Source organism: Nomascus leucogenys, chromosome 2, assembly GCF_006542625.1.
Source record: "Nomascus leucogenys isolate Asia chromosome 2, Asia_NLE_v1, whole genome shotgun sequence".
Lineage (NCBI taxonomy): Eukaryota > Metazoa > Chordata > Mammalia > Primates > Hylobatidae > Nomascus > Nomascus leucogenys.
Genome location: NC_044382.1, coordinates 40,506,802 through 40,530,840, shown reverse-complemented (window position 1 = coordinate 40,530,840; position 24,039 = coordinate 40,506,802). Strand labels below are relative to the sequence as shown.

Here is a 24,039-nt window from a genome sequence, read left to right as displayed (position 1 = left end):
AAGCGGAAGCGAACGACTGGAATTCCAGTCAGGCCCGCCCCCTTTCATTACGCGGATTGGTAGCTGCAGGCTTCCCTATGTGATTGGCCGAATGAACGCAGCGCGTAATTTAAAATATTGTATCTGTAACGAAGCTGCACCTCGTGGGCGGAGTTGTGCTCTCCGGCTGCGAAAGTCCAGCTTTGGCGACTAGGTGTGAGTGAGCCGGTACCCCAGGAGGAGCAAGTGGCACGTCTTCGGGTGAGTGTGCGGCTGTGCTGGAGCCCGGGTTACCAGCTCTTCCCCGCGCGGAATAGGCTTTAAGAAATCGGAGCTGCAGCCATCTGTTTTTCTCTTAATGCTGCATCTCTGTTCTCACGGTGGTCCTTGGGGTGAGGTTAGAGAAGGAGCCGAGGGATCCTGACACCACCTCCACAGCACCGGCGGGCGAGGTGCCCTACTTTAAGGCGTGGCCTACTGCTTTTGGAGCCAGATTTCTGTGGACTTCTGTTCGCGTTCGGAAATGCCTCCTCAAACTTCTCTCAATTGTTCATTAAGTGAACTTCTCTCATTCCCTTCCCCTTTGCCGATAATTGGAGGGGAAAGGAAGTAGGAAGCCGGACCCGGTGTCATGGAGCAAGGGACTTATTACCTAAAATTCGCGGCCCCTTCTGTCCCTAAAGGTTCTTCTCCCTGCCCACTTTTTGGTCTCTTTTTAGACCTAGGCTGCCCCTGCCGTCATGTCGCAAGGGATCCTTTCTCCGCCAGCGGGCTTGCTGTCCGATGACGATGTCGTAGTTTCTCCCATGTTTGAGTCCACAGCTGCAGATTTGGGGTCTGTGGTACGCAAGAACCTGCTATCAGACTGCTCTGTCATCTCTACCTCCCTAGAGGACAAGCAGCAGGTAAAGGAACTGGGGAGTGGCTGGGGCAGAAAGTGATATCCTCAGGCCAATAATTGTCCATACAGGGTAGTATGAGGTCAAAGACTAGCAATCCTAAAGGTCTGAGATCAATTCAAAATTAAGGGCATTTAGGACAAAATGGCTATGAAAAGAAAAAAAGGAAAAAAATTAAGGGCATGACAAGTAAAAAAAAATTAAGAGTTGTGTGTCCAGAAGAACTATTATTTGCATTGCATTAATGAAATACCCTCAAGTGCATGCTCTCAGTTAATCTTTCAGGGAATAATAGTTATCTCTCTTTGCCTTGAGGCCCAGTTGTGCTAAATAATTTGCACAAGGTCATATAGGCATTATGTAAGTGGAATGTATGTTCAGGTTTTAATAGTATCACCATAGCTTCAGTTTGTTGTAGGTTTCCTGCTAGGCCAGGGTTTCTCAGTCACAGCATTATTGACATTTGGGGCTAGACAGTTCTTGTAGGGATCTGTCCTGTACATTTTAAGATGTTTAATAGCATTCCTGGCATCTACCCACTAGATGTCAGTAGTGCCTTCCCATTTGTGACAATCGAAAAATGTCTTCAGGCATTTCAGGCATTGCTAAATGGCCCTTGGAGTGGAAATGACCCTGGTTGAGAAACACTGTACTAGGTCCTATGCTAAACATTAACATACATTGTCACATTTTGTGCTCTTGTAGAGTTTCTCTTAGAGACTTATAAAGTTCCATGAGAGCATGGTCCTTAATGATGTCTCTCACTATGGACTATCAGAGCTTCACAGTTCCTAGGCCATAGTAGGCACTCTAAATATCTGGGGCTTTTTTGTTTTTTGGGTTTTTTTGTTTGTTTGTTTTCGAGATGGAGTCTCGCTCTGTCGCCCAGGCTGGAGTGCAGTGGCACAATCTCTGCTCACTGCAACCTCCGCCTCCCGGGTTCAAGCAGTTCTCCCTGCCTCAGCCTCCTGAGTAGCTGGAATTACAGGCACCCACCAGCAAGCCCAGCTAATTTTTGTATTTTTAGTAGAGATGGGGTATTGCTGTGTTGGCCAGACTGGTCTGGAACTCCAGACCTCAGGTGATCCACCCTCTTTGGCCTCCCAAAGTGCTGGGATTACGGGGGTGAGCCTCTGCACCTGGCCTCTAAGTATCTGTTGAATGAATGACATGGGTGCTATTATTAACCCCATTCTGCAGATGAGGAAACTGAGGCAAAGAATTTCAAGAACTCATAGTTCAAGGTCTCATGGTTACTAAGTCATGGAATTGGGACTCAAATCCAAGTGTGTTTGCCTCTGCTTTGCTTTAATATCACATAGCAATTTTCATACCGGTCAATAAATTCTAACTCAGATCATTGGTGTGGCAAGCCACGTTTGCAGGATAATGATGAGACAGGGAAGGGTGACAAAGTAGTAAAAATGTCCATGTGGGTTGGAATGATTGTGGAACCAAAGAGTAGCTGCACAAAGACATTTGAGGTAAAATGGGGTAGTGTTATCATAGTTCCTAGAAACTACTGTTTGCCCATTTGCTCAGATGTAACTGCTGAAATTAATCTGTGGTTCTGGGCTGGAATTCTGCCACAGGTTCCATCTGAGGACACTATGGAGAAGGTGAAAGTATACTTGAGGGTTAGGCCCTTGTTACCTTCAGAGTTGGAACGACAGGAAGATCAGGTAAGTGTCTGAGAAGGGAGGATTTCAGGTGAAATGATGCAGTACAAAAGATTCCCAGGAATGCCTTCCGTGACAACTGTATTTTCTCCCTTCTTAGGGTTGTGTCCGTATTGAGAATGTGGAGACTCTTGTTCTACAAGCACCCAAGGACTCTTTTGCCCTGAAGAGCAATGAGCGGGGAATTGGCCAAGCCACACACAGGTTCACCTTTTCCCAGGTATGGAGGGTACTGGTTTGTGAACAAAGGACCAACATGTAAGGGCAACTTTATTCCCTGTTTAGAGGGAAAGCTTCTCTTCCTGACTGTGAGTTCCTTGTATATGCACACCTACAATTTTGAGGGCCCTAGTTATGTGTTAGTCAATGTGTCAAGTGACATATGTATATCAATTCTGAAAAATTCTATTGTTATTATCATTATTTCCTTATTTTCCTCACAAGGATAGTGTGGCTCAATGAATGTAATATTGCTGAAGCCATGTAGCTAGTCACTAGTAGAGTTAGGACCTGAGTCTAGATCCATGTATCTCCAAAGCCCACACTTATGGGCCATTATATTGCCCCATTGTGTGTGCAGCATCAGGCCTAGGGCATAGCATTCCTTAAGTGTTTGTTGATTTGGTGGAAAGATGGACTAGCAGAGAGTGCTTGAGTCCTCAATGTTTAGGAAACAGCCAGCAGCACTGCTGGAAGAAGCTGCTTGAGTGGTCTCCAGAGCCAACCACTCAGGAAGGAATATATCTGCTGGCTCTGCACAGGAGGCAAGTGGGAGATGAAGGAGAGGCCTCTAAAAAACTGGGTCTCTCTCTAGATCTTTGGGCCAGAAGTGGGACAGGCGTCCTTCTTCAACCTAACTGTGAAGGAGATGGTAAAGGATGTACTCAAAGGGCAGAACTGGCTCATCTATACATATGGAGTCACTAACTCAGGGAAAACCCACACGATTCAAGGTGAGTAGTAAGGCTTCACAGGATTCCTGATTGGCTGGTAATGGTGTTGTTTTTACCTTTTGAGACTCTGAGTTAGGGGGAGAAGAGCACTTGCCTCAGCTGTCCATCTTTCATATGCCTCTAGGTACCATCAAGGATGGAGGGATTCTCCCCCGGTCCCTAGCGCTGATCTTCAATAGCCTCCAAGGCCAACTTCATCCAACACCTGATCTGAAGCCCTTGCTCTCCAATGAGGTAATCTGGCTAGACAGCAAGCAGATCCGACAGGAGGAAATGAAGAAGCTGTCCCTGCTAAATGGAGGCCTCCAAGAGGTAAAGCATTGGTATCCATGGCAGTGGGGGTAGGGGGTACAAATCTCGGGGAAGTTTTGTGCTTACCTTCTCCCTGTGCCCCTCCAGGAGGAGCTGTCCACTTCCTTGAAGAGGAGTGTCTACATCGAAAGTCGGATAGGTACCAGCACCAGCTTCGACAGTGGCATTGCTGGGCTTTCTTCTATCAGTCAGTGTACCAGCAGTAGCCAGCTGGATGGTAGGTACCATGACTGGGCTCTGCCAAGAAATACTAGGAACTCACTCCCTGTTCCTAATAGCTGCCAGGAATACAGACCAGAGGTTGCAATCTGAGGTCTGCCTTCCAAGGCCCCTGCAGGCCAAAAGAGAGATGAAATGCTCTAGGTTGATGCCCTATACATTGGCTTCTTCTCCAGAAACAAGTCATCGATGGGCACAGCCAGACACTGCCCCAGTACCTGTCCCAGCAAACATTCGCTTCTCTGTCTGGATCTCATTCTTTGAGATCTACAACGAACTGCTTTATGACCTATTAGAACCACCTAGCCAACAGCGCAAGAGGCAGACTTTGCGGCTATGCGAGGATCAAAATGGCAATCCCTATGTGAAAGGTAAAGGAACATGGGGGAAGCTGGCATGAACCCTGGAGGGCAACTGGGGAGAGACTGGCAAAAGAGTTGGATGTTCCCATCTTACGCCTCTCTTCTTTGGCCCCAGATCTCAACTGGATTCATGTGCAAGATGCTGAGGAGGCCTGGAAGCTCCTGAAAGTGGGTCGGAAGAACCAGAGCTTTGCCAGCACCCACCTCAACCAGAACTCCAGCCGCAGGTGAGTAGATTGTAAGAATAAACTCTTCACTGTGTTCCAGGAAACATTAGTCCTCTGCCTGGTCATGGAAAATGTGCAATGACTTTTTGTTTTTCTTAACTTCCAGTCACAGCATCTTCTCAATCAGGATCCTACACCTTCAGGGGGAAGGAGATATAGTCCCCAAGATCAGCGAGTAAGTTTATCCATTTAGAAATTTGGGCTTCTTGGCCATAAATGATAGTTGGGAAAGCATGGAGGAGGTCCTCGGGGGAACTACTTGTTCTCCTTCTTTGGGTACAGAGATTCTTAGTGGGCCGTCCCCTCTCCAGAATTATACAAAGGGCCAGAAGGCTCATAACATGTGAGGCCCTTACGTCAGATCCTGTGCATCATTCTAGGCTGTCACTCTGTGATCTGGCTGGCTCAGAGCGCTGCAAAGATCAGAAGAGTGGTGAACGGTTGAAGGAAGCAGGAAACATTAACACCTCTCTGCACACCCTGGGCCGCTGTATTGCTGCCCTTCGTCAAAACCAGCAGAACCGGTGAGCTTTTGACTATAAGCCCTGGGCTCTGCAATTTGCTAAGAGACTTCCTGGTCACCACTGGGGATGGTGCTAGGATACCCAAAGGGCTGGTGTTCTGCTCACAGCTCTGTTATCTCTGATTCTCTGCCAGGTCAAAGCAGAACCTGGTTCCCTTCCGTGACAGCAAGTTGACTCGAGTGTTCCAAGGTTTCTTCACAGGCCGAGGCCGTTCCTGCATGATTGTCAATGTGAATCCCTGTGCATCTACCTATGATGAAACTCTTCATGTGGCCAAGTTCTCAGCCATTGCTAGCCAGGTGAGAAGCTAGAGGTGTGATGGGTGTGCTCACTTGGAACTGGTAACTCTAAGAAAGCTCCTAGGGACTACTTATGGAGTCAAGTAAGATATTTTTTTTCCCTCTAGCTTGTGCATGCCCCACCTATGCAACTGGGATTCCCATCCCTGCACTCGTTCATCAAGGAACATAGTCTTCAAGCATCCCCCAGCTTAGAGAAAGGGGCTAAGGCAGACAGAGGCCTTGATGATGATATTGAAAATGAAGCTGACATCTCCATGTATGGCAAAGAGGTGAGAATACAAGAAAGCTTTAGTGTAGCAGCTTAGTAGCTACACATTTTTCCATGGTGCCTTCCAGGTGGGCTTGTGCCTTTTGAGGGCATGAGCATCTGATGACCTCTGACGTGTGTCTCTCCTAGGAGCTCCTACAAGTAGTGGAAGCCATGAAGACACTGCTTTTGAAGGAACGACAGGAAAAGCTACAGCTGGAGATGCATCTCCGAGATGAAATATGCAATGAGATGGTAGAACAGATGCAACAGCGGGAACAGTGGTGCAGGTACTAGCTGAGTGACCCCTCTTGCTCTGTCACGTGGGACAGAGGTTGGGAAGTAAAGAGTTAGGTGGAGTTGTGCCCCAAGATCTGTTCCCCAAGTTCACTCCTCAGAACCTTCACTTACTTCTCTTTTCTCCTCTGACAGTGAACATTTGGACACCCAGAAGGAACTATTGGAGGAAATGTATGAAGAAAAACTAAATATCCTCAAGGAGTCACTGACAAGTTTTTACCAAGAAGAGATTCAAGTGAGTTGCCCTGAGCCAGCTCCAATTAGCTGCTCAGATTTCCATCACTAGCTTGCCTGAAGTAAAGAGATTTTATAAACTACTCCAGTAAGGGCAGGAATCTATAACTCCCTTTTCTCTATTCCCCATAGTGCTTTGGGTTCAATCTATGTTTGGTGAATTGATTAAGGGTTTAGTTGGCCAGGAAATCGTATTAAGTGCTAACAACAGGTTTTCAAGGGATCAGTGTCACAAGTGCTTTGTTTGTTCAGTCATCTGTCTTAGCAATATTTTTCTGACTCTGCAAAGAATTGTGCTCTCTGCTTCCCTCTTAGGAGCGGGATGAAAAGATTGAAGAGCTAGAAGCTCTCTTGCAGGAAGCCAGACAACAGTCAGTGGCCCATCAGCAATCAGGGTCTGAATTGTCCCTACGGCGGTCACAAAGGTTGGCAGCTTCTGCCTCCACCCAGCAGCTTCAGGAGGTTAAAGCTAAATTACAGCAGTGCAAAGCAGAGCTAAACTCTACCACTGAAGGTGAGGAAAGAGACAGGCAGGAAACGTAACAGTGGTTCAGAGAAGAGCTGTTACTCAAACCCAGGCCTTCTAACTCCTGCTCTAACATAATTTCCTAAACTGCAAGCTACATCCCCCTGACATTTCAATCTAGGATGCACATAGCCTCACTTTTTATATTTGCTGCAAGCTACTGTTAACTCAGTTAAAGAGGTTAGTCCAAGGCTAAAAAAAAACCCCACATATTTTAAGTTTCCTGTTTCCTTCCCTCAGAGTTGCATAAGTATCAGAAAATGTTAGAACCACCACCCTCAGCCAAGCCCTTCACCATTGATGTGGACAAGAAGTTAGAAGAGGGCCAGAAGGTAATTACCGTTCTCTGTTTACCAAACTCTTACCTAAGGCAATTTCCCACATCCAACACTCTATCACTGGTTCATGTGAAGACAAGATGTTTTTTTGTGCACAGTTCTGGAGAGTGGCTATTTCACTCAGCTGACTAGCCTTTCTAATTTTACTTCTCTTCAAATGGCTACCTGACCCCTCCAGATCATTATCCTGGTTCTCTTGGCCACAGTATGATTCCTACTTCTCCTTTTTCAGAATATAAGGCTGTTGCGGACAGAGCTTCAGAAACTTGGTGAGTCTCTCCAATCAGCAGAGAGAGCTTGTTGCCACAGCACTGGGGCAGGAAAACTTCGTCAAGCCTTGACCACTTGTGATGACATCTTAATCAAACAGGTTAGGGCAAACTATATACCTACTTCTCCTACCAGCCCACTCCAGTGTATATGTGAGAAAGGAAAGAGGACCAGAAGAAAAAGGTAAAGATTTTTAGGCTGAATTTATAGTGAGAGCAGTATATTTGCAAAATAAAAATAACTATTCTTTGTTAAGCATTTACTAAGCACCAGGCACTGTGCTAAGTAATTTATAGGTATTTTCTGTCACAACCACCTCAGGGAGGTAGTTACTGTCATATTTCATCTAAGATGCTACTGATTATAAGAAACCATTATTTTATGTACTACTAAGAAAAAAGTAACAATTTGGATATGATATTTCTCATCAGTAAGATGCATCCTGATTCCAGAGAGATTAAAATGTTAAAATTGTATATCTTAAACTCAACATTTGACATTTAGAGACTGAGGCACTTAGAAATTAAATTTACTCAAGCCCATACTACCTTATGTGTTAGAAGATGTCCTATTCAGCACTGCTTATGTTTTGTTCTCAGAAAATGTCTCCTTATTCAGTTATAAGCTCCGACTTTAAAGAGTTTTAATCTTTGAAGAAACAGTTGTTAGTAACTAGTAATGGATGGTATGTATTACCCTTAGCCCTCTCGTTTCTCTAATATACCAGACAAAAGTGTTTTCTATAACTTTATTGATCTTCCTTAGGACCAGACTCTGGCTGAACTGCAGAACAACATGGTGCTAGTGAAACTGGACCTTCGGAAGAAGGCAGCATGTATTGCTGAGCAGTATCACACTGTGCTAAAACTCCAAGGCCAGGTTTCTGCCAAAAAGCGCCTTGGTACCAACCAGGAAAACCAGCAACCAAACCAACAACCACCAGGGAAGAAACCATTCCTTCGAAATTTACTTCCCCGAACACCAACCTGCCAAAGTTCAACAGACTGCAGCCCTTATGCCCGGATCCTACGCTCACGGCGCTCCCCTTTACTCAAATCTGGGCCTTTTGGCAAAAAGTACTGAGGCTGTGGGGAAAGAGAAGAGCAGTCGTGGCCCTGAGGTGGGTCAGCTACTGTCCTGAAGAAATAGGTCTCTTTTATGCTTTACCATATATCAGGAATTATATCCAGGATGCAATACTCAGACACTAGCTTTTTTCCCACTTTTGTATTATAACCACCTATGTAATCTCATGTTTTTTTTATTTACTTATATGGTTTCTATGCACACAAAAACAGTTATATTAAAGATATTATTGTTCACATTTTTTATTGAATTCCAAATGTAGCAAAATCATTAAAACAAATTATAAAAGGGACAGAAAAATTAAGAATCAAACATCATTCTGGACCATGGAAACCTTGAAAAGGCATGGCAGTGGAGACCAGTAACTAGTATACAACTTGCCTAAGAAGGCTTAGTAACAAATGAATTCAAGTTGTATTAGATATTCTAAACCTTCCTTAATATAAGATGAAGTGTCATATGTTAGGAGGTAAAAAGGTAACACAAAATTCTGGGAATAAGAATAAAGTCTGGACCCTGAGCTCAGAGTGATCCATAGCATCTACTGTGCAAATATATTACAGCAGACATAGCGTATTACCTCCTGCTGTACACACATGCACAGGCCTGAAACTCTCCAAGAGCACCATAAGAATGATTCCCTTTACCTCATCTAGATAAAGGCTGAAAAAAATGTATTCTGTTGCAGATGGGAGGGAAAAAAATAGACAATTACATTGAAAATTTATTAAAACAGACCAGCTTGAAGTGAGTTTATTCTTGTCTGTATAATCATAAATGTTATTTCCAAATGTCCGTGAAATTGACTATAATCCTATCTCCTTGCTTGCTTTGGTAGGAGTATAGCTAACAATATAGCCATCTTTTGCCCTCAGTAAGGGCTATCAGCAGTTCCAAGCTCTGCGAGATTATTTTTGCCCTTCTTTTATTCAACTCTAGTAAGTTACTTCCAATTTGAAAGCTTTAGAAGACCCCCCCGAAAACTGTTTTGGAAGATTGTCTCCCTAGAGAGTAAGAACAAATGGATAGCTCTATTCCATTTAAACCTAATCTCTGACATCAGAATAGGGATCATGCTCAGCAAATCCAAGAGCAAGGTCATTTGTATCCATTGCTCTGACTTCTTCCTAGGGTACTCAGTGCCCTACTGCCAGCTCAGGGTAGAGTGGCAGACTTTCCTTCTTTCACTCTCAGCAGCATTGAAACTTTGTTCCTGTAGCATTGCCTGTGCTAAAGTGCTATAAAAGGGACTTTCTTGGGGGCAAAAAAAAAAAAAAAAAAGTATTCAGGGAAGAAGGCCAAGATCTATAGCCACTCTTTGGACATAAGTGAGACAGAAGTACTTCTAACTGGCAAGATAATGTCTGTTCCTGCCAGGATTCTGTCAGTTGGCCTCTGAAGGTAATTATACAAGCTGTCCCTATGGAGCTGTTGCCATCTGTAGAAACAAGAAGAGCTGAGGTCCTTGGAACAGACGTGCTGTTCTTTATATGGAGGTAAGGCTTAATTAAGATGGGTCTAACAATGTGCTGGCTTGAGAGTAGCCAACTATGGCGTGACAGAAGACAAGTTGAGTGGAGAAACTCTGCGTGTGGGGGTATTGTTAGCAGAGAGTGAAGCAGGCAGGAAAAAGGGAGCAGGCACCTCGGTGGTAGGAGTCTCGCCTTGGTTCCGAAGCTGTAGGATTTGCCGGAGTAAGGCCTTACCTTCTTCCCGGGTCTGCAACAAAGTCAGGGAAATATTTCAAAACATGTCCAAAGCTAGTCTTAAAAACAAGTTATTAAGATGCTGTTATACAAGTTCCACAGATCAAGGCAGGCAGGTAGGCTTGCTTGTTTTTTTTTTTTTTTTTTTTGAGATGGGGTCTCACTGTGTCACCCAGGCTACAGTGCAGTGGTGTGATCAAGGCTCACTGCAGCCTCGACCTCCCAGCCTCAAGTGATCCTCTCACCTCAGCCTCCCAAGTAGCTGGGACCACAGGCATGCACCATCAAACCTGGCGAAATTTATTTTTTGTAGAGACAAGGTCTCCCTTTTTTGTCCAGGCTGGTCTTGAACTCCTGGGCACAAGCAATCCTCCTGCCTCAGCCTCCCAAAGTGTTGGGATTATAGGTGTGAGCCGCTCGCCTGGCCAAGGTAGGCTTTCCACTTAAATATCTAATGTTCTAGCCTAAAATTCAAACCTTTTATTAAAGAACTGATACTCACATCATTAAATGCACAACACTTTTGTGCACAAGTTGAAGCTTCATCCCACAGTTTGCACTTAAAATAGTACTGGGCCAGATAGCGAAAAGCAGTGCTTTCCTCCAAGTGTTCTACTATTTCCTAGAGAGGGAAAGCAAAATGACTGAGGTGACAGTAATAATATCAGCAATACAATTCTCATGGTATGATACATACCCCACAGGAATAGATATCTTGGATATATTTGATGTAACACTGGGCAGCCTGTTCTGACTCAGTTAACTGTTCATGAAGCCTACAAAAGAAACTGGTCTTTAAGTACCAATGATATCCCAAAGCAACTTACTGATAAAAAAAGTAAAAGTACATAAGACCAAAAAAATAACAATACATAGATAAGTATCAATTTTTACATAAATGACACTCTTGGAACTGGAATAGTATTAGATATGATAGTTACTGTTATCAAAGCTTAGAATCATTACTCTGCTAATGATGGAAGGAGAGTTAGTAAATATTAGTATCTAAGCTAGATAATACATCCTTGCAAAAATTATCTAGTAATACCCAGAGCAAGGTGGCTAGTGCCTGTAATCCCAGCACTTTGGGAGGCCAAGGAGGGCAGATCACTTGAGGTCAGGAGTTTGAGACCAGCATGGCCAACAAGGTGAAACCTCCTCTACTAAAAATACGAAAATTAGCCGGGCATTGTGACATGTGCCTGTAATCCCACCTACTCAGGAAGCTGGAGCAGAAGAATTGCTTTAACTCGGGAGGTGGAGGTTGCAGTGAGCCAAGATCACAACACTACACTCCAGCCTGGGCCACAGAGTGAGACTCTGACTCAAAAAAAAAGAAAAAAAAAAGCTGGGCATGGTGGCTCACACCTGTAATCCCAGCACTTTGGGAGGCCAAGGCAGGTGGGTCACCAGTTCAAGACCAGCCTGGCCAACATGGCAAAACCCTGTCTGTACTAAAAAATACAAAAATTAGCCAGGTGTGGTGGCAAGCGCCTGTAATCCCAGCTACTCGGGAGACTGAGGCAGGAGAATCATTTGAACCCAGGAGGCAGAGGTTGCACTCTAGCCTCCGTGACAGAGCAAGACTCCATCTCAAAAAAAAAAAAAAAAAAAAAAGATAACAAGTGGCCAGGCATGGTGGCATAGGGCCATAATCCTAGCTACTCTCTAATCCGGCTGAGACCAATAACTTCAAGACCTGGTCATCACAGCAAGATCCTATCTGTAAATTACAAAAAAAAAAAGAAAAAAAAAAGATACCAAGCAACTCAATTTTTTTTTCCTAAGAATCCAGATAGGAACCTCTTTACATTTAAGAACCTCTTTGCCTACTATTTGAGTTATTCCTAATTTTTCTGGCCCTTATCAGGAAATTAATACTGAAAGTAGTTTTCCTAGAGTGCTCTGACACAAAAATGTTATCCTTTCTTCAAATCAATCTTGATCTCTTGCTTTAATAGGAAAGCAACTGCCCTCCTTCAAGAGAATTAGCATTCTCTTTTTATTTTTTTTATTTTGAGATGGAGTTTTGCTCTTGTTGCCCAGGCTGGAGTGCAATGGCGCAATCTTGGCTCACTGCAACCTCCACCTCCCAGGTCTTGAACCCCTGACCTCAGGTCATGCACTTCCCTCAGCCTCCCAAAGTGCTGGAATTACAGGCATGAGCCACTGCACCTGGCCAGAAGTGGCATTCTCTAGGCACAAGATGGCTACATTCACAAACCAGCATTCATACATCCTGCTACATCCCTACACCCATGTAGAATAATGGGTGGATGGGAGGCTCTAGAGCATGCAGGACCTGCCATCCCAGAGAAGCCAACAGAAGTATCAACAGCATTTCACTCCTTTCACTCACTTTGCCAGTTTCACCAGAGCCATTTTCTCCACATCTCCCACGGCGTAAGCTCTCCAATAACACTGTCAAAAAAACAAACTGGTCATTTTGACCATTGTCCCATGTGCCACAACTAAATCATATGAAGGTTAAGACCCTGCAAGCCTCCCAGAAGTTCAGATTTATAGAATGCAAGACATTTTTACTAGTTCTGATAGGTCCAGCCTACACACTGACATTCCCACTGATGACCTTGGCCCAGCTTTGCTTTCAGACTATGTATCTATAAATGTTCATACTTTCCTAAGCACTTAGATCAGAATAAGTGAAAAATTACAGCACAGATAGCCCAACCTTCATCTAAACAGCAGATTTCCACTCAAATTCTTCAGGACCCAATTTAAGGTACCTTTTTGGCTTCCACTAGTTGATTGAGTTTCTCATAACATTCTCCTAAAGCAACCAGCATGCGAGAATCATTGGGTCTGAGAAAGAAGAACAGGCAGTCTGAGCAAAGACTTTTTACAGAAACTGAAGTTCTCCCTTGAGGAACCAGTACACCACTATTTCAAAGCTATGCAACAACTGGTCTTTAACCTGATGCTCCATATAATAGATTACTTTGTGTTCATAATTATACTATTAACCCGTTAGTGAAATATACTAAAGAAAATAACCAAACAGCATTTAGCAACTTTAAACTCAGATCCCCAACAGTCAAAACCATCCACTGTGATTTGTCAATAGCTATCAAAAGAGGAAAGAAAAGTCATTAGCCCTTCCCATATCAGACACATTGTCAAGTGACCAGGCTTACCGAAGCTGGTGGGCCCGTCTATAATAATAAAGGCAATAAAATGGCATCTTAAGGATTTCATAGGTCTGCCCAAGGCCATACCAAGCTCTGTAGTCCCGTTTGTTGACCTCAATGGCATGTCTAAGAAATGGAAAAGACAGGTTGTTAAGAAGGCAGAATCAAGGTTGGCAACTTGCAGGTTTAGAAGCTCCTAACCACAGCAATCTGCTCTACCTCACCACCTCTAGATAATCACCTATAAGCCTGGATAGCAGCAGACGTGTTCTTCATCTCCATGTACTCATGTCCCATCAGTGTCCAGGCACCAAGATACCGAGGATTTAATTTCAGAGCTCTCTGGAAATATAAGGCTGCTTTCTCATGCTGAGAACGTAAACTGTAATAATTGCCTGATTAAAAATCAAACAAAAAAATGAATAATCAGAAAGGTAAAAATAAAAGTCCATTAAAATAGATAGCATTCCACCAAATGGGCGTGAAACCATAACCCATTCCCTCTAAAGTCCTGGCAAAACATCCAAATTGTACAAAAAGGAAATATTCCCTTGGGAAATATATTTCATCTGTCACACATTCTGGTTAAAAAAAAAAAAGTATTCTTAAACACTGCAAGTTTTTATTCCTTTTAATATCACCTGGATACAGCATTTATATACACATTCTCTTTCTTTCTTTTTTTCTGAGACAAGGTCTTACTTTGTCACATAGGCTGGAATGCAGTAGTACAATTACAGCTCACTGCAGCCTCAACCTCCTGAGCTCAAGCAATCCTCCCACATAAGGCTTCCAAGTAGCTGGGAGCACAGGCACACGCCACCAAGCCGGGGTAATTTTTAAATTTTTTTGTGGAGACAGTCTCCCCATGTTGCCAGGGTGGTCTCAAACTCCTGAGCTCAAGCGATCTTCCTGCCTCAGCCCCCCAAAGTGCTGGAATTAAAGGCATGAGCCACCATACCTGGCCTATATACACATTTTCTTAGATTATGCTTTACATCGGTGGTTTTCAAACTATATTCCTTGGAGCCGAGGTTTCTAAAGAGGTACCCAGGCCGGGCACGGTGACTCATGCCTGTAATCCCAGCACTTTGGGAGGCCAAGGTGAACAGATCACCTGAGGTCAGAAGTTTGAGACCAGCCTGGCCAACATGGCAAAACCCTGTCTCTACTAAAAATACAAAAATTAGCCCGGCGTGGTGGCGCACATCTGTAGTCCCAGCTACTCAAGAAGCTGAGGCAGGAGAATCACTTGAACCTGGGAGGCGGAGGTTGCAATGAGCTGAGATCGTGCCACTGCACTCCAGCTTAGGTAATAGAGCAAAACAACATCTGGAAAAAAAGAGGTATGACTCTGTCTCAAAAAAAAAAAAAACAGGTACCTCAAGGGTTAAAAACGTAGCACTCTGACCAGGAGTGGTGGATCACACCTGTACTCCCACCACTTTGGGAGGCTAAGGCAGGCAGATCACCTGAGGTCAGGAGTTTGAGACCAGCCTGACCAATATGAAGAAACTCAGTCTCTACTAAAAATACAAAATTAGCTGGGCATGGTGGCGCATGCCTGTAATCCCAGCTCCTCAGGAGGCTAAGGCAGGAGAATCGCTTGAACCCAGGAGGCGGAGGTTGCGGTGAGCCAAGATTGCACCATTGCACTCCAGCCTGGGCAACAAAAGCGAAACTCTGTCTCCAAAAAAAAAAAAACAAGGTAGCGCTCTAAGTTTCCCTCTCACACAAGAATCAAAGCAGTTCTATTCTCATTGGTCTTAAAAAGTGGAAGTGAAAGATTTCAGCTGAAGAAAGTATAAAAGCCATCTGTCTTACATCAACTGGTGAATAAACAAAATGTGGCATATCCAAACATGGAATACTACTCAGCAATAAAAGGAACTAATGATACATGCTACAATATGGATGAACCTCAAAAGCATGCTAATGGATGGGAGGCTGAAGCGAGAGGATCACTTAAGGTCAGGAGTTCGAGACCAGCATGGGCAACATAGTGAGACCCTGTCTCTAAAAATAAAAAGTATCCAGGTGCAGTGATATATGCCTGTAGTCCCAGCTACTCCAGAGGCTGAGGCAGGAGAAAGCTTGAGCCCAGGAGTTCATGCCACTGCACTCCAGCCTGGTGACAGAGAGAGACCCTGTCTCAAAAAAAAAAAAAAAAAAAAAAAAAGCTAACTGAAAGAAGCCAGACAATAAGACTAAATATTGCAAGAATCCATTTATATGAAATTCCTGGAATAGGCAAAATTATAAAGAAGCAAAGCAGTGGTTGCTGGGGGATGGGAATGGGACTGACTGCAAATACACACGAGGGAACCTTTTGGGGTGATGGAGTATTCTAAACTGGATTATGGTAATGGTTACAACTGTATAAATTTACAAAAACTCATTGAAATGTAGACTTAACATTTTATGGTATGTAAATTATACCTCAATAAAACTATGTGTTTTTTTGTGTGTCTTTTTTTTTTTTTTTGAGACGGAGTTTCACTCTTGTCACCCAGGCTGGAGTGCAATGGTACGACCTTGGCTCACTGCACCCTCCGCCTCCCGGGTTCTAGCGATTCTCCTGCCTCAGTCTCCCGAGTAGCTGGGATTACAGGTATCCACCACCACGCCCGGCTAATTTTCATATTTTTAGTAGTGACAGGGTTTCACCATGTTGTCCAGGCTGGTCTCGAACTCCTGACTTCAGGTGATCCACCCGCCCAGGCTGGTCTTGAACTCCTGGGCTCAAGTAATCCTTCTGCCTCAGCCTCCCAAAGTGCTGAGCCCCTGCACTGGCCCAAGCTATATTTTTTAAAAAAAGAATGAAGAGCTACACCAAGACTAGGAAGGATTTTCATGAAATACTGTTGAATGAGAAAACCAAAATGCAGAGTATGTATATAATATCCTATTTTTGTAAAGCAAGCAGCCCATTAAACCTTGTATATGTATATATACATATTCCTTTTAATGTGGCATGAGAACATGTTAACACAAGTAACTTAAAGGGGGAAAGGTACAGCAAGCAAAAGAAACCCTGCACTTTAAAAAATCTCCTTTATGGGCCAGGCACAGTGGCTCACATTTTATTATTCTCCTTTTACAGATGAAGGAACTAAAGCACAGAAGGTTAGGTAACTTGTCCAAGATTACACAGCTAGGTATGTAAACCAGAATTTAAAATTGGGCAATCTGGCTCAGAGTCCAAAGCTTAACTGTGCTATACTGTAGTATACATGTATGTAAAATATATATATTATATATATAAATTATATAATATTTATAATATATATATAAATTATATAATATTTATAATATATATATAAATTATATAATATTTATATTTTATATATATATATAAATAAAATAAAATGCTGCCGCTCAGGTAGAGACTGCGACTGACAGGTATAGAAGGGAGCAAGTCACATCAAGACATAAAAGCAAAAGAAGCCAGGACTAAACAAGTAGGAGACTCTTGCCATCACTCTACTCTTAAGATTGTCTCATTCTCTCAGGTCCTCAGTTTCCTTTTCTCCTCTCCATCCTTCTTTCTCCTTTTCACTTCCTCTGAACTGGCTATAATATGAAAGCTAACGTATATTTTTTGTCATATCTAACGTTCCCTGCTCTGATTTTTAAGGTAGGTGGGCTGAATTCAACAAACATTTATTGACTGTATGCAGAAATTTTACTGGGCATTACGGATATATTAAGGAAAATAACAATTCATTAAGGAGTTCACCTCAAATGATTATTAAAAGAAAGAAAAAATAAGCTTCTAAATAATTATTCTTCTCATATATATTGATTTTTTTGTTTGTTTTTTTGAGATGGAGTCTCACTGTTGCCCAGGCTGGAGCACAGTGGCACGATCTTGGCTCACTGCAACCTCCGCCTCCCGGGTTCAAGCAATTCTCCTGCCTCAGCCTCCCGAGTAGCTGGGATTACAGGTGCCCGCCACCACACCCAGCTGATTTTTGTATTTTTAGTAGAAACAGGGTTTCACCATGTTGGCCAGGCTGGTCTCGAACTCCTGACCCTATGATCCACCCGCCTTGGCCTCCCAAAGTGATGGGATTACAGGCACTGTGAGCCCCCGTGCCCGGCCCTTTTTTTTTGAGATGGAGTCGCGCTCTGTCGCCTAGGCTGGAGTGCAGTGGCACAATCTTGGCTCACTGCAACCTCTGCCTCCAGGGTTCACGCCATTCTCCTGCCTCAGCCTCCCAAGTAGCTGGGACTACAGGTGCCCGCCACCACGCCCGGCTAATTTTTTGTATTTTTAGTAGAGATGGGGTTTCACCGTGTTAGCCAGGATGATCTTGATCTCCTGACCTTGTGATCCACCTGCCTCGGCCTCCCAAAATGCTGGGATTACAGGCGTGAGCCACCGCGCCTGGCCTTTTTTTTTTTTTTTTTCTTTTTTTTAAATAGAGACAGGGTCTCACTGTCTAAAGCCAGATGGGGTTGCCCAGGCTGGACTCGAACACTGGGCTCGAGCCATCTCCTGCCTCAACCTCACAAGTCACTAAGACTACTGATGCTAGTAATTATGCCTGGCTTCCTTTGATTTTAACTGTCTCTGTTTTAAAAAGAATTGTTAAAAATATGTTAAAAAAAAGAATTGTTATAGTAGTAGAAACCCCGTCTCTATTAAAAATACAAAAAATTAGCCAGGCGTGGTGGCGGGCACCTGTAGTCCCAGCTACTCGGGAGGCTGAGCCAGGAGAATGGCGTGAACCCGGGAGACGGAGCTTGCAGTGAGCCGAGATTGTGCCACTGCACTCCAGCCTGGGCGACACAGCAAGATTCCATCTCAAAGGAAAAAAAAAAAAAAGAATTGTTCATTATGTCCCCTATCTCTATTTCCTTTCATCATGTAAAGGGTACTGGGGCCGAGCATGGTGGCTCATGCCTATAATCCTAGCACTTTGGGAGGCTAAGGTCGGAGATCACTTGAGCCCAGTAGTTCAAGGTCACAGTGAGCTATGATCAATGCCCTGCCTCTATATAAAAAATAATAATAAAATAAAATAAAGCCAGATGCAGTGGCTCACACCTGTAATCCCAGCACTTTGGGAGGCCGAGGTGGGCGGATCACTTGAGGTCAGGAGTTCAAGACCAATCTGGCCAACATTGTAAAACCCCATCTCTACTACAACTACAGAAATCAGCCAGGCGTGGTGGTGCATTCTGTAATCCCAGCTACTCGGGAGGCTGAGGCAAGAGAATCACTTGAACCCGGGAGGTGGAGGTTGCAGTGAGCCGAGATCGCACCACTGCACTCCAGCCTGGTTGACAGAGCGAGACTCAGTCTCAAAAAACAAATAAATAAAATAAAATAAAGGGCACTGGTATCAATCTGGTTACCCAATCACCAATTCCTGTTTGTTCTCATTCCTAAATAACTTCTAAATCCAATTGCCGGCCAGGTGCAGTGGCTCACGCCTGGAAACCCAGCACTTCGGGAGGCTGAGGCAGGCGATCACCTGAGGCCAGGAATTCGAGACCAGTCTGGCCAACATAGCGAAACCCTGTCTCTACTAAAAATACGAAAAATTAGCCAGGCATGGTGGCGGGCGCCTGTAATCCCAGCTGTAATCCCAGCTACTCAGGAGGCTGAAGCAGGAGAATTGCTTGAACCCGGGAGGTGGAGGCTACAGTGAGTCGAGATCACACCATTGTACTCCAGCCTGAGCAACCAGAGCAAAACTCCATCTCAAAATAAATAAATAAACAAACAAACCAACAAACCCAATTGCCTCTCTCCATTCCTCCTGCCAATACATCAGTTTAGGCTGTTGTTCCTAGGACTTGATTATTGTAACATCCTCCTACCTGGCCTCTGTCTCTAGTCTTGGCCTCTTTCTAATCCTCCCAGCACATTGTTTCCAGTCATCATTTTTTTTTTTTTCTAATTTCTAAATAAAACATTTTTTTTTTTTAAGAGTTGGGGTCTTACTGTGTTGCCTGGGTTAGACTCGAACTCCTGAGCTCAAGTAATCCTTCCGCTACAGCCACTTGAGTAGCTGGAACTACAGGCACACGCAACTGTGCCCAGCTCCAGTCATCACTCTAAAGTGACAATCTGACCACTTTAGAAAGGCATCAAAGGCTCTTCAAGATCTGGCCCGTTTGTACATTCTTACCTCCCACACCATGCCTCAGGCACAGTGAACTATCCCAAGCACAATGTCTGTTGTACACTTCAATGCCCTTCCAAAGTCAACCTTTCTCCCTTCTTGAGTTCTTTTTATACTGCCCATCCTTTAAGCATCACCTTCTTCAAGAAGCCTTCCTAATCTCAGACTGATTACATGCTTTTCCTATGTATTCCCTAAGCATCCTGGGTTTACCTTAATCGTAACACTCAATGCATTGAATTATAGTTGTTTTCTTACCGGTCATCTTCAATAGGCAACTGGGGTAGCTATTGCAATACAAGGCATAGTGCCTGGCACACAGAAAATGCAAAAGAGATGCTTTCTGAATAAACTGGAGTCCCACTCTCACCATAATGGACTTTATGATATATTTATAATGCTCTGATACTGAAAAGATCATTTGTTCCTTGTTAATCTGTGTTCTCATAGAATTTCTTCTTCTTTTTTTTTTTTTGAGATGGAGTCTAGCTCTGTCATCCAGGCTGGAGTGCAATGGCACAATCTTGGCTCACTGCAATCTCTGCCTCCTGGGTTCAAGAGATGCTCCTACTTAAGCCTCTTGAGTAGCTGGGACTACAGGCATGTGCCACCACACCCGGCTAATTTTTTTGTATTTTTAGTAGAGACAAGGTTTCGCCATGTTGGCCAGGCTGGTCTCAAATTCCTGACCTCAAGTGATCTGCCCACCTCAGCCTCCCAAAGTGCTGAGATTACAGGTGTGAGCCACTGCGACTGGCCTGTTCTCATAGGATTTATTATATTTTTTATTAATGCTTACTTCCTATACTAAACCATAACTTCTTCAAGGGCTAAAAAAAATTTATTGAATGATTGGTGGATTAAAATTCCATCTGTTTATTAACAATATCCTAACCTAGAAAGGCACAAATATATGATGTCAATGTAATGTGACCAAAGACCCAGGAACCAGTGAAGCTAGGCTTTCAATCACAACCAACCAAACCTACTTTCACCTGGGAGTGATCATTCAGCTGTCTATGTCAACTGATTATCAGGCCACATAGTGTGGCCAAGTATAGTATATAGGGCCATGGCTATCAACCGAGGGTGATTCTGACTCCCAGAGAACATTTGGAAATAGCTAGAAACACTTTTAGGTGTCACAACTGGGGGAAAGGAGTTACTGCCATCTAGTGGGTAGAGGCCAGCAATACAGCTAACATCTATGATGCATAGGACAGCCCCCAACAAAAAAATTATCCAGCCTAAAATGTCAATAGTGCTGAGACTGAGACACCCTGATGTAGGAAAACAGGCAGTCTCGTCTTCAGATTTGAAATTCTTATGAGCTTTTTAGCTATATTAAAGTTTAAAACAAATACACCTTTGATCCAGTCTTTCACTGCTAGGAACTTATTATATAGATATAGTTGCATAAGCATGCAAAAATAAACATACATGTACAAAGATGTTTCCTGAAGCAATTTTTTTTCTTTTTTTTTTAAGGCAGAGTTTTGCTCTTGTTGCCCAGGCTGGAGTGTAATGGCGTGATCTCAGCTCACCACAACCTCCACCTCCTGGGTTCATGCCATTCTCCTGCCTCAGCCTCCCAGGAAGCTGGGATTACAGGCACGTGCCACCACACCAGGCTAATTTTGTATTTTTAGTAGAGACAGGATTTCTCCATGTTGGTCGGGCTGGTCTCGAACTCCCAACCTCAGGTGAGCTGCCTGCCTCAACCTCCAAAGTGCTGGGATTACAAGCATGAGCCACTGCACCCAGCTGTGCAATGTTTATATTAATAAAAACTAGCCACAACTTATTTATAGAAAATGATTGGCCCATGGACACCACTAAAGAAGCATCATTAAAGTCTCTCTTCTCCCTGCCGTCATGTCTAAGTCAGAGTCTCCTAAAGAGCCTGAACAGCAGAGGAAGCTCTTCATTGGAGGGTTGAGCTTTGAAACAATCGATGAGAGCCTGAGGAGCCATTTTGAGCAATGGGGAATGCTCACGGACTGTGTGGTAATGAGGGATCCAAACACCAAGTGCTCCAGGGGCTTTGGGTTTGTCACATACGCCACTGTGGAGGAGGTGGATACAGCTATGAATGCAAGGCCACGCAAGGTGGATGGAAGAGTTGTGGAACCAAAGAGAGCTGTCTCAAGAGAAGACTCTCAAAGACCAGGTGCCCACTTAACTGTGAAAAAGATATTTGTTGGTGGCATTAAAGAAGACACTGAAGAACATCACCTAAGAGATTATTTTGAACAGTATGGAAAAATTGAAGTGACTGAAATCATGACTGACCGAGGCAGTGGCAAGAAAAGGGGCTTTGCCTTTGTAACCTTTGACGACCATGACTCTGTGGATAAGACTGTCATTCAGAAATACCATACTGTGAATGGGCCACAACTGTGAAGTCAGGAAAGCCCTGTCAAACCAAGAGATGGCTAGTGCTTCATCCAGCCAAAGAGGTCGAAGTGGTTCTGGAAACTTTGGTGGTGGTCGTGGAGGTGGTTTCGGTGGGAATGACAACTTTGGTCGTGCAGGAAACTTCAGTGGTCGTGGTGGCTTTGGTGGCAGCCCTGGTGGTGGTGGATATGGTGGCAGTGGGGATGGCTATAATGGATTTGGTAATGATGGAAGCAATTTTGGAGGTGGTGGAAGCTACAATGATTTTGGCAATTACAACAATCAGTCTTCAAATTTTGGACCCATGAAGGGAGGAAATTTTGGAGGCAGAAGCTCTGGCCCCTATGGCGGTGGAGGCCAATACTTTGCAAAACCAGGAAACCAAGGTGGCTATGGTGGTTCCAGCAGCAGCAGTAGCTATGGCAGTGGCAGAAGATTTTAATTAGGAAACAAAGCTTAGCAGGAGAGGAGAGTCAGAGAAGTGACAGGGAAGATACAGGTTACAACAGATTTGTGAACTCAGCCAAGCACAGTGGTGGCAGGGCCTAGCTGCTACAAAGAAGACATGTTTTAGACAAATACTCATGTGTATGGGCAAAAAACTCGAGGACTGTATTTGTGACTAATTGTATAACAGGCTATTTTAGTTTCTGTTCTGTGGAAAGTGTAAAGCATTCCAACAAAGGGTTTTAATGTAGTTTTTTTTTTTTGCACCTATGCTGTTGATTGCTAAATGTAATAGTCCGATCGTGACGCTGAATAAATGTCTTTTTTTAATGTGCTGTGTAAAAAATAAATAAATAAATAAATAAAAGAAAATGATTAAATTAAAATGATGGCCAGGGCTGGGCGCGGTGGCTCACACCTGTAATCTCTGCACTTTAGGAGGCCGAGGAGGGTGGATCAGGAGGTCAGGAGATCGAGGCCATCCTGGCTAACACGGTAAAACTGTCTCTACTAAAAATACAAAAAAATCAGCTGGGCGTGGTGGCGGGTGCCTGTATTCCCAGCTACTGAGGAGGCTGAGGCCAGAGAATCGCTTGAACCAGGGAGGCGGAGCTTGCAGTGAACCAAGATCACACCACTGCACTCCAGCCTGGGCAACAGAACGAGATTCCGTCTCAAAAAAATAAAAATAAAAATAAAATAAAATAACTGGCCAGGCGCGGTGGCTCAAGCCTGTAATCCTAGCACTCTGGGAGGCCAAGGCAGCGGATCACAAGGTCAGGAGATCGAGACCATCCTGGCTAACACGGTGAAACCCCATCTCTACTAAAAATACAAAAAATTAGCCGGGCATGGTGGCGGGCCTCTGTAATCCCAGCTACTCGGGAGGCTGAGGCAGGAGAATGGTGTAAACCTGGGAGGCAGAGCTTGCAGTGAGCCAGTGGCACCACTGTACTCCAGCCTGGGCGACAGAGCGAGTCTCCGTCTCCAAAAAAAAAAAAAAGTACATCTATACAATGCTAGTCATCAAAAATAATACAAGTTTAAATGTACTAACATGAAAAGATGGCAAAGATATATTATTAAGTTAAAAAAAGGAAGTTAGATAGCACTATGTATAATGACACAGTTTTGGCAAGCAAAACAATATAGACATACACATATAATACATCCTTTTTTTTTTTTGAGATGGAGTCTCACTCTGTCGCCCAGGCTGAAGTGTAGTGGCACGATCTTGGCTCGCTACAACCTCCACCTCCCAGGTTCATGTGATTCTTCTGCCTCAACTTCCCAAGCAGCTGGGACTACAGGTGCGTGCCACCACACCCGGCTAATTTTTGGATTTTTAGTAGAGATGGGATTCCACCATATTGGCCAGGCTGGTCTCGAACACCTGACCTCGTGATCTGCCTGCCCTGGCATCCCAAAGTGCTGGGATTACAGGCACGAGCCACCGCGCCCGGTCCCTACACATAAATTTTTAATATCTGCACAGAAAAATATTCTGGAATCATGTTCACCAAACAATCTTCAGAGTAGGATTACAGTGAGCTTTCACATTCTACGGTATGTAATTGTTACCTTTGGTACTTTTGTATTATTGAGTTTTTGTTTGCTTGTTTGTTTGTTTAAGAGATGGGCTCTCACTCTGTTGCCCAGCCCTGGAGTGCAGTGACGTGATCACAGCTGACTGCTGCCCTGACATCCTGGGCTCTCAAGCGATCCTCCCACCTCAGTCTCCTGAGT

The 24,039-nt window shown here is 44.0% G+C and overlaps 3 protein-coding genes across 5 annotated transcripts in view; 2 read left to right on the top strand and 1 right to left on the bottom strand.

Annotated features, from left to right (window-relative positions):
• The first annotated feature begins 149 nt into the window (after positions 1-149).
• Positions 150-9,184, top strand: KIF20A (kinesin family member 20A). 2 transcript variants are annotated; one of them, XM_012504870.2, is made up of 20 exons: positions 198-240; positions 699-884; positions 2,471-2,497; positions 2,552-2,560; positions 2,658-2,777; positions 3,372-3,510; positions 3,635-3,822; positions 3,910-4,039; positions 4,218-4,412; positions 4,519-4,630; positions 4,737-4,805; positions 5,011-5,154; positions 5,288-5,453; positions 5,561-5,725; positions 5,854-5,993; positions 6,136-6,238; positions 6,553-6,751; positions 7,004-7,095; positions 7,334-7,471; positions 8,137-9,184. In XM_012504870.2, the coding sequence occupies exons 2-20, from the start codon at positions 720-722 to the stop codon at positions 8,452-8,454; spliced, it is 2,619 nt and encodes an 872-aa protein (XP_012360324.2). In that variant the 5' UTR covers positions 198-240; positions 699-719; the 3' UTR covers positions 8,455-9,184. The 2 variants fall into 2 exon arrangements, with proteins under 2 accessions (XP_003266480.2, XP_012360324.2); XM_003266432.3 differs by having other exon boundaries at positions 150-240; positions 2,471-2,560; positions 8,137-8,757.
• CDC23 (cell division cycle 23) overlaps positions 8,682-24,039 on the bottom strand; it is a 31,932-nt gene continuing 16,574 nt past the window's right edge. Inside the window, exons 10-16 of one of the 2 annotated variants that reach the window (XM_003266434.4) lie at positions 13,554-13,707; positions 13,319-13,438; positions 12,911-12,986; positions 12,523-12,584; positions 10,861-10,939; positions 10,666-10,785; positions 8,682-10,176 (exon numbers count right to left, since the gene is read on the bottom strand). In XM_003266434.4, the coding sequence (XP_003266482.2) occupies positions 10,006-10,176; positions 10,666-10,785; positions 10,861-10,939; positions 12,523-12,584; positions 12,911-12,986; positions 13,319-13,438; positions 13,554-13,707 (782 nt within the window). In that variant the 3' untranslated portion in view covers positions 8,682-10,005. The remainder of the gene's footprint in view (positions 10,177-10,665; positions 10,786-10,860; positions 10,940-12,522; positions 12,585-12,910; positions 12,987-13,318; positions 13,439-13,553; positions 13,708-24,039) is intronic. The other variant, XM_030828661.1, reaches the window with a different exon arrangement.
• Positions 21,310-22,623, top strand: LOC101177069 (heterogeneous nuclear ribonucleoprotein A1-like). The gene is given in 2 exon segments (XM_030828669.1): positions 21,310-21,837; positions 21,839-22,623. Coding segments are annotated over 2 exon segments (963 nt in total). The 5' UTR covers positions 21,310-21,324; the 3' UTR covers positions 22,289-22,623.